This window comes from Bombina bombina, chromosome 1 (assembly GCF_027579735.1).
Source record: "Bombina bombina isolate aBomBom1 chromosome 1, aBomBom1.pri, whole genome shotgun sequence".
NCBI lineage: Eukaryota > Metazoa > Chordata > Amphibia > Anura > Bombinatoridae > Bombina > Bombina bombina.
Genome location: NC_069499.1, coordinates 1133675878 through 1133686482, shown reverse-complemented (window position 1 = coordinate 1133686482; position 10605 = coordinate 1133675878). Strand labels below are relative to the sequence as shown.

The 10605-nt window shown below is 34.8% G+C and overlaps 1 protein-coding gene across 2 annotated transcripts; it reads left to right on the top strand.

Moving 5' to 3' along the window:
* The first annotated feature begins 3438 nt into the window (after window positions 1–3438).
* LOC128645623 (keratin, type I cytoskeletal 13-like) lies at window positions 3439–9385 on the top strand. 2 transcript variants are annotated; one of them, XM_053698744.1, is made up of 8 exons: window positions 3439–4078; window positions 5363–5445; window positions 5573–5729; window positions 6024–6185; window positions 7382–7507; window positions 7729–7949; window positions 8545–8579; window positions 9171–9385. In XM_053698744.1, the coding sequence occupies exons 1-8, from the start codon at window positions 3485–3487 to the stop codon at window positions 9191–9193; spliced, it is 1401 nt and encodes a 466-aa protein (XP_053554719.1). In that variant the 5' UTR covers window positions 3439–3484; the 3' UTR covers window positions 9194–9385. The 2 variants fall into 2 exon arrangements, with proteins under 2 accessions (XP_053554719.1, XP_053554726.1); XM_053698751.1 differs by lacking the exons at window positions 8545–8579; window positions 9171–9385 and having other exon boundaries at window positions 7729–7953.
* The last annotated feature ends 1220 nt before the right edge of the window (window positions 9386–10605 follow it).

Here is a 10605-nt window from a genome sequence, read left to right as displayed (position 1 = left end):
TGGAATGGGCAGCAATTGTTATCATTTTATGATTCTAACAACAGGTTATTCATAATGATATAGTGACCTCCATTAATGAGAAGAGTCCTTCCTTACTATGCCGCAACCAGAGGTTCTTACTATCTGACTCTTCTTAATTAGTTCTTCCCCCCTCTCCCTATTTTTGTGCCCTTACTGACCATTTCCACAATTTTTTAATTCTCCTTCCCATTTTTATTTTGTGATTTCAATAAAGATTTGTTTTTAAATTTCCAATGGGATTAATTTACTTTTATTCTTTCAGTGAAATATGCTAGGGAGTGCTACCATGTATACTCTACAGTAGTTAATTGCCACTACTCTCCCAATAATAAAAGCTTGCCTGAGTCTTTCTCTCTCATGCTAGCTTTTTACTTTCAACTTGAAAACCAGGTGCAATCATTTTTTTTAACTTGAGTGCATTTAGCACTCAAGAGCGAAAAAAAAAACTAGCACACCACTTGAAATCTGGGCCCATATATTAATCCAAAATAAATGTAGGAAAACCATCTGTTCCAAAATTAACACTAAGATCTGTCAGGTGGGCTAATAAATTGAAACAGATGCAATTGGCACACTCTAGAATACCTCTGGTAAGAGATGTAAAAAAACACCCCATTGGTAAAGGACACCTGCATCAAGCTGCCCATTATTATTGTCATGAGCTCTTGTATAAATAGTTTAGCTGTATGGCAATAAATATTGATTTGTATTATTGGCTTGGAGATATCCAGACTACTGTAAAGCACAGGGGGAGCAAACTTGGGGCTGTGGGTGTTATTTCTGCATAAATTCTTTGGAGTTGATGCAGCATGATTAATACAATTCTTTTTTTGCCAAATACACACCTGTGTGGAGCCTCTCCCTCATTGTCTTAATTTTGTTACTTGTCAAGACTTCCTAACACATATTGCTCCAGGGTAAAAGTAATTCATGCTGAGCAATTTCACTGGTTATTCTTGCATCTCCCATGGATAAAATTACTGTTTTTTCTGATATTCAGTGATTATTGAAATTCTGTTTAACACCTTATTTTTTTACCCAAATCAACCAAGAGCAATTTCAATGTGTTCTTCTTTTAAGTCACAGAACTATAACAAATAAAAAACTGCGACTGTAAGTAATAAAGATAAATATATTCATTTTGAACATTATCATAAAACTTACTGAAGAAGTAATACAATGGATATAGAGATATATTTTTAATGGTAAAGTAACAATCTGTTATTCATTAGTAAATACCTTAAAGGGAAACTGAACCCACATTTTTTATTTCATGATTCAGATAGAGCATGCAATTTTAAGCAACTTTATAATTTACTCCTATAATCAATTTTTCTTCGTGCTCTTGCTATCTTTATTTGAAAAAAAGTCAAGAACTCGGGACAGCACTTGTTTATTGGTGGATGAATTTATCCACCAATCAGCAAGAACAACCCAGGTTGTTCACCAAAAATGGTCCGGCATCTAAACTTTCATTATTGCTTTTCAAATAAAGATACCAAGAGAATGAAGAACAATTGCTAATAGGAGTAAATGAGAAAGTTGCTTAAAATTGCATTCTCTATCTGAATCACAAAAGAACATTTTTTTGGGTTCAGTGTCCCTTTAACAGCATAGTTTAAAAGAAGAGGAAAATTATTGTAGCAGGCATAATTAGTATGGAAAAACTGCTATTCCTCTTATGCATTGCACTTGAGATCTGTCTATCTCATCTATCTATCTCTCATCGTCTATCTTATCTATCTATCTATCTATCTATCTATCTATCTATCTATCTATCTATCTATCTATCTATCTATCTATCTATCTATCTATCTATCTATCTATCTATCTATCTATCTATCTATCTTTCTATCTATCTATCTGTCTATCTATCTATCTATCTATCTATCTATCTATCTATCTATCTATCTATATTCCTGTCTATCTATATTCCTATCTATCCTCTATCTATCTATCTATCTATCTATCTATCTATCTATCTATATTCCTGTCTATCAATATTCCTATCATCTATCTATCTATCTATCTATCTATCTATCTATCTATCATCTATCTATCTATCATCTATCTATCATCTATCTATCTATCTATCTATCTATCTATATCTATCTATCCTATCCTATCATCTTCCTGTCTATCTATCTATTATCTATCTATCTATCTATCTATCTATCTATCTATCTATCTATCTATCTATCTATCTATCTATCTGTCTGTCTATCATCTATCTATCTTATATCTTTGTTCATGTATATAGTCTTACATTAAGTTTTTATAGCATCCTACTCAAAACATGGATACATTGCTATTATAGGCAAATTGTAAGCTCTTCAGAACATGGCCCTAATTTGTCTGTATGGATTTGTTTTGTTAAGTATGTTTTATGTACTGTATATTTTTATTCTTTATCATGAATCAGTAAGATTTTTTTTTATTGTAAATCAGTGTCATTGTGTACCCATAACTTATGTACCCAGTACTAGGACATTGTGCAGTGGATTATAAATAATAATAATAATAATAGTAATCTTATTGGTATAAAACTATTTGTAGGGTGAAAATAAAGCACTATAAATCTAAATCTGCTTTCTATGTTCTATTTTAAAGAAGTGATTTTAAACCAGAGTTTCTAGACATGCTAATCTCTAAGTACCTTGCTGGGGTTGTCCTAAGAATTAGTGTGAAAGGTGATGCATGAAAGAAATATGTAATTAAAAAAGTTTACAAAATATGTTGTAAAATTTACATTTTTTTTATTAATTATTATTTTATATTAAAACATATTTGATGTGTTTTCATATTTTTCTTAGAAGCGAACAGTATATTTTCTCAGCATGCACGCTAGTATTTGCAAAGAAAATGTTCAATTGTAAAATGTGCACTCTTATATAGTATTATGATTTACAATAATACAATCAATTTGGTTGCAATTTGCTTCCACACTGAGCTGTCAGCAAGACACAGCTCCAGCTATGTTGTGAAATGTTAAACTATTTACTCTTAACTAAGGTTGCCTAAGACTGGTTTGATACACTCAAATTAACTGCCTCATCTCTATGTGGTTATTGTAGTCTAAGCCTCATTGGTAATGTGGGTGGATTGATCCTTCACTAGAGTTCAATCGGGTGTCGTTATTAGCCAATAGATTAAAGAATCCTCCCAGTTTAAATTATAGGTTGTAACAGATAAACAAAAGAAAAAAAAAACTGTGCTGTGAAAGTTATGTATCAACAGTATCCAAAATAATGGAAAAAAAAACATGCCTCTGATCAATCTATTATTGGCATCAATTGAAGTTTTGGCAGCTACGTAGTGAATATTAATCAACTTTTGAAAGGTGACACCCACTGAAAAGGATTTATAAAGACACTAGTTGGGAGCTGGATATGTTACTGCAGTGCTAGAGCAGGCTGTGATAATCTCTTGTTCTTTCCTTTCTTATCCATCACTGCTTATAGACATGGCTTCCACCTATAATACAGCAAACAGGAACTCAGTGTCCTTCTCAAAATATGCTGCTAGCTCTGCTGGTGGTGGTTATGGTGGCAATGCTGGTGTTTGTTATGATGGGGATTTTGGTGGGGCCTACAATGCCAATTTAGGTGGTGGCTTTAGTGGTGGACAAGGAGCTAGCTATGGCTGTGGACAAGGTGTTGGCTTTGGTGGTGGCCAAGGAGTTGGCTTTGGTGGTGGACAAGGAGTTAGTTTTGGTGGTGGCCAAGGAGCTGGATTTTGTGGTGTTTCAGGATCAGGTTTTGGTGGAGGGGCAGGATCTGGTTTTGGTGGTGGTGCAGGTGCTGGTTTTGGTGGAGGATATGGCTTTAGCCAAGGGGGATTTGGAGATGGAAATAGCCTCCTTTCTGGCAATGAAAAATTGACCATGCAAAACCTAAATGACCGTCTGGCCAATTACCTGGACAAGGTGCGTGCCCTGGAAGAATCCAATGCTGAATTGGAGAAGAAGATCCGGGAATGGTATGACAAGCAAAGTCCAGTTAGCAAAGCAGCTGACTACAGCCAATATTTCAAGACAATTGAAGATCTTAGAGCCAAGGTATGTGATGATGGCTGTTTTTTAACCTTGTGTTTAATATTTAAGAAATATATTGTATAATGTTTCCCATCTCTCAAAAATGTAAACTACTGTGCATTAAAAATACATCTCTAGTATTTGTAGGCCTTTTTGATTACATTACTAGGCCTGAACTTTCTGACAAATGATAATGAAAAATATCAATATATTGCAAGGAACAAGATCAAAGGGGAAAAAGAATATGAGACTGGAAAAGGTCATACATGTGCTAATTAACTTGTTTTACCAAATTAATGTATAGCAACATTTTCTTCAAGCCTTCGGGCTGAATATTGTGATTGTTACAGCACAAGTGAGAAAAATCCAATGCTTTTAGGTGCTCATAAAAATCTTAGAATTGCATCTGTTCATTTCAACCATTCACTGAAAAATGCTTTTGTTTCTACATTAAGAAAAGGGAGAATTTAGAAGTATATTTGAAATAAAAATTATGATATGTAATTAGATACTGTCTGGTAATGACTATAGGTTGTAAACATTACACATACAGCATGTTTACTAATTTATGCACATACATCATGTATACTAATTTATTTTGGCTAAGACCGTGCATATATAATCAAATTAAATATAGGAACATGAATTAATCGCTGCATATAAATTGTGTGAAGAAATAAAAATAACAAGGGGAAAAAGCATTAATCATTAAAGGAGGAAATAGTAAAATGCAATTGTACAAATATTTCTCTGTATTTTTTTGTATTTCTGAGTTTAAACATGGGAGCAGATTTATAAGTTTAAACACATAGCTTGTTTGCATTATTGTAATATTAAAATGCAAGACCAACTGTATTTGCCTCTTAAATTACAACAGCAAATTAGAAGGTATTAGCGAGTCAAGCTATAGGAGTTATAATGTAACATGGCAAGTTAAAGCATGGTTCATTTTGTCATAAGCTCTCTTTAAAAAGCAGTAATGAGAGGTTTTTAAATTATGCCTTTGAGGAGGTATCACAAGGTATTCTTGAACAGTTGTAAAAAAATATATATCTTTATTCATTGTTTTTAAATGTTTATTTCAGGCACTGATACCTTTTAGTGAACTTGTGAGGTTGCTTTTTTACTCATAATTTATCATTTTATTTTTAAACTAAAAAAATCTTAACAAAGAAGACACTCTTGTGAATATGGCTACCTAGACAATTCTATCTATCTATCTATCTATCTATCTATCTATCTATCTATCTATCTATCTATCTATCTATCTATCTATCTATTGATTTCCTTGTTTTCTTCCAACTACAGATCCTTGCTGCCCAGATTGACAACAATAAAGTGATCCTGGCTATTGATAACACAAGGCTGACCACAGATGACTTTAAGCTTAAGTACGTTTAAATAAAGTTGGAACACAAGTTATTTGAAAGTATAATTTTTTCATTGCTGCCTTGTAAGCTGCAAAACAATAGTCTTTTGATGTCTCGAGTATTATATGTATGTTTTCTTGTGGTTAAGGTATGAGAATGAGCTGGTTCTCCGCCAGAGTGTGGAGGCTGATATCAACGGCCTACGCAGAGTCCTGGATGAGCTGACTATGGCTAAATCTGATCTGGAATCTCAAATTGAGAGCTTGACTGAAGAACTGGCTTATCTCAAGAAGAACCACGAGGAGGTAGGTTGTTAAGAAATATATCTGAAGACAATTGCATAGTGTTTTTTATTTTCTGCAGCAAACTTCCCAGGTTTACATATTTTCCCATATTTTATATTCCCTATTACATCTTCCATATTCTATATTTGCTTACCTAAATCAAGATATAAAAAAATAAAGACATTTACCCCTCAAATAATTTTAGGAACTTGTTATCTAATCCAGTTGCAAGGAATCTATTGTTAAACTGTTTTTAGGAAGTGGAAAGATTGTTAAAGCATCCAGGCTCTGGCTTTAATCAAAGTGTTTTTATAGGAAATGAAGGGATTGCAAGGCCAGGTCAGCGGAAGCGTCAATGTGGAAATGAATGCTGCTCCTGGAATTGATTTGACCAAGGTCCTTGCTGACATGAGAGCCGACTACGAGAAGTTGTCAGCCAAATACCAACAAGAGGCTGAAGAACGGTTCCAGGCCCAGGTCAGTGACTGGAATTTAAGATTTAAGGAGTAATGCACTTTTTAAAAAAAATAAATATAAATAAGTAGTAAGTCACTTTTTTATGTTCTTACAACTGTACTTAATGTGTTCCTGAGCATTACTATTACTAAATGTGGCATTAGGGACAGTTGTATAATATTTCTTTCATTCTTTTCAAAGAATTAATTGATAAACACTGCAGCATCCACATTTTGCAGTTAGACAACAGAATATTTTAAATAGAGAAATAACGTAGCAGAGATGTATTTTTTTTGTATACTTTTGAGATCAATTTATTTCATTTCACTGAAAGCTTCACTGAATATATCACAACGCAAGGCCTAAAACAATAACTAAGAACATATGTAAATGCATTATCATCTGTTTGTTTAATATACAATAAATGTGTACAGACAAATATTTAAAAAACAAAAAACACAGATGACTATATTTAATCTTTTCAACACAATTTAGGTTTCTTTATTGTAAATCTTTTTATATAGAAAAAGTTAGATTTGAACAATGAGAAATAATGCCCCAAGGTGTGAACTATAGAAAACAAGAAGGGAAAGATCACTTTGGAGATTACTATGCGTAATACTAATTACTGTCAGATACAGAGTGAATCTTATGTAAAACGTTGCCTGCTGTTAACTTTGCTCTTTGAAGTTTAAGGAATATTTCAGTAATCTGCTGTAATCATTTTACTCCTGTAGGCAGTGTTTTAAATCCCTTAAATTGACATTAGAGACATTTAAAAAAATAAATAAATAAAGGTACGGTGTATATCAGCAATAAAACACTGCTTTGCAAAAGATCAACATGCAAAATAAATGTTTAAATGTTTAAAGGCATTCAAAATGGTCCCAATTTGCGAGCAGTCCAGGAATATGCCCCGCGAAAACCCCTTTAAGAATATTTATTACCTTTGCTGGGGCTAATTAGAACCAGATGGGCACTGATCAAAGAAACCACAATGTAGCATGTTGCAGAGTCATGAAAAGCATTTACCAATATTCACTCATTGATTAATTATAATTAATTTACTCTTATATTTTCCTTAATAAAATATTTTATGGGGGTTTCCAGTTTGAGTTGAATTATAGGGTTATTCGCAGATGTACCCATCATGGTGCTTTGTGTCCTAATTATGCTAACCAATCTCTTCTTAATCAACTCTGATTATTTTACTTTAGGCCAAGGAACTCCAACAACAGATGGTTACTGGCAGCCAGGAGGTCCAAACATCCAAGTCAGAAATCACAAACCTCAAACACACACTTCAGAGTCTGGAAATAGAACTACAGTCACAGCTCAGCATGGTACGTGAGACCGAGATCTGGCATCCATGCATCTGGCTAGTAATAAATAGTTCTAATAATCTAGTTATAATGAACTATTGAGCTGAACCTCCATATAATCTTATTGAGTTTGCTATGCAAAATTTTGCATCCCTCTTTGGCAACAAGAGATTAAAACATGATTTGTATATTAATGTATGCTCCATCATGACCCTTACCCTGATATGGTATCTCTCTTGCAGAAATCCGCTTTAGAGTCATCTTTAGCTGAGACAGAAGGTCGTTACTGTGTACAGCTCTCTCAGATCCAGGACCTCATCCACAAGGTGGAGTGTGAGCTTGTAGAGCTCAGAAATCAGCTTGAACAACAGAGTAACGAGTACAAATTACTGTTGGATATCAAGACCCGTCTGGAGCAAGAGATTTCCAAGTACCGAGAACTGATCGACTCAAGTGACAGCAAGTAAGTCTGTGACAATGAAATTTTAGCACGGCTTTAAGCAAGACCTGGTTAGAATTTTAGTTTGATCTGGGTTACTTAACCAATAGCTGACCAGCAGATCAGGGTGAGTTCAAAGTATAGTAATTAGAGCATTTATTGATGTGTAGCCTGGAACCCTGCAAACAGGAAGGAATCCGCTACCACAAATCAATAGGGACCTTGGACAATAAAATTGTGGCTTATTGGCCGAGTTCCAGTAACGGAACATTTGAAGAATACTGGTATACTTTCTGAGATAAATACAGCACTGTAACTGCAAAAAATTTAATTCAGTAGGCGTTCCACAAATTGTCCATGGTACAGCACCAAGAATATCATCCACCAAGCATAACATATTATGCAGTTTGTCTCAGACTTAAAAAAGGGTGACCTACCCTTTTGCCCTGCAAGAACAGGGATAATAAAACAAGAAATTAAGTAAAAATTTGAAAAGTCTTTATTAAATTAAGTGAACCATGATTAAAACAAAATAATTAGTATTAAAACCAAGTACAATGATTACAATACAAAAAAGTGAGGATTTCTTTGGCTTAATATTTGTTTTTATTTTTTGCAGGCTTCCTTCAGCAGGTGGTTCTTCCTCTACTACCAGTAAGTTCTTTCTGTGACACTGATTCGGAAGGACAGCTTACTTTTGTTGAGATTTGTAGGGCCTACGTATCATTGTATTAAAAATGGGTCATAAAAATGTTTTTTGACAAACTATTATTGTCATTGGATACCTTTCTTTAGTTTGCACCACTTGTGCCCATCTTACCTATCTCCTTTTGGCAATTTTGAATTTACAATTAACCCCACTCATGGCACCACTTTCATATAGTAGCGTGCAAGCATATGAGGGATCCTTCTCACATGTCCTCAAACACAACTATGAGAGCAAGTTGCTAGAAATTCCCAGGTGCAGTGTCTCTACAAGATGTAAATGTTTACAGAATGTAAAATAGGTATCTTTTATTGCAAAGCTACATCACATATAATGTCTCCAGCCCAGCAGGTTCACCTGTTAGTAAGCAAACCACCAGCTACCAAATTTTACATATGACAAATACCTCCAGAATAAATAAATAACACTCCCTATGTTTGGATAAGTCCCCTGTATATGATGAAAGAGTGTATAGTCACATTTGGGTCTACAACTATTTGGGATTCCAATATAATTCTTTTTATGTTTTCTTTATACAGCATCTACCACCAAAGTCCGTTAAGCCAGTTCCTCCCTGAAACACTCACCTCTGAATGTGATGGTCCAACACAAACTGCTCAGCACTGGGTCATTGCTGCTTCCTGAACCCTTAGAATTCTCTTCAGTGACCCTTGAGAAGAATCAAGGACACAAACTGTTGGTGTTTCTCTGGAATTCTGGTTCTTAATAAACCTTCTACCTTTTGCAAGTGAAAGTACAGTCTCACGATATTTCATTTTGTTTTGTATGTAAGTGAATGTGTAACAGAGAGTTGAGAGAGCTGAGAGGTGCAGATCCTGTTGCCTGTGTGCTAAGAGTAAGTGAGTGGTGTATATATACAGATGACTTGTAGTTAAAAGAGGTATTTATCATGATATTTGTGTATTAGAAGTTACAGTTATGTGCCCAATTTCAGTGTATTAATACAGACTTGGGGGCATATTTATCAAGCTCCATAAGGAGGCCCCTTTTTTCCAGCGAGCCTTCAGGCTCACCGAAAACAAAAGTTATCAAGAAGTTATGAAGCAGCATTCTAAAAACCGCTGCTCTATAACCTGTCCGCCTGCTCTGAGGCGGCGGACAGAAATCAACCCGATCAAATTTGATCGGGTTGATTGACACCCCCCACTAATGGCCGATTGGCCGCAAATCTGCAGGGGCAGAATTGCACCAGCAGTTCACAAGAAATGCTGGTGCAATGATAAATGCCGACATCATATGCTGTCTGCATTTATCGATGTGCAGCGGACATGATATGCTACTTCGTATCATGTCCGCTCGTACATTGTTAAATATGCCCCAAAGACACATACTTGTATATCCAAATATTATGATGGGACAAAAACAAAAATGTTCTATCATGGTAATATCAAGACAAAACATACATGATATAGTTATAGTTGATCTGCCTTTAAAATGAAAGGTCTTCTTAGTCAGTTGAATAATTTTTGGACATTTTCAGCATCCTCTATTTGTATTGTTCTAAATCTGTTGTATAATGATAAAGGGAATTATATTTTCACATCAATCACATGATATCTAGAGGGTCATTTAAGACAGGGTTCTTCAAACTTTTTTTCCCCAAGACTCAGTGCCATGATACCACATACCTTCGCGACCCTATTTTTATGCCTGGTCTGAAAATTTCTGAAGTAACATACAACTAGATAGCTGCAAGCAAAGAGACTAAAATGTGTGTGTACTTTATTCCCAGTGGCGTCACTAGGGTTGGTGTCACCCGGTGCGGTAAGTTATGGTGTCACCCCCCCCCCCAGAAAGCAGACACACAGAAAAACACAGGCAAACACACATACAAACACTCAGACACACTTAAATACATACTCAGATGCACACACAAACACTCGGAAACACACTCAAACACACACACAAAAACACTGAGACACACACACAAAAACACATACACAAAACACTGAG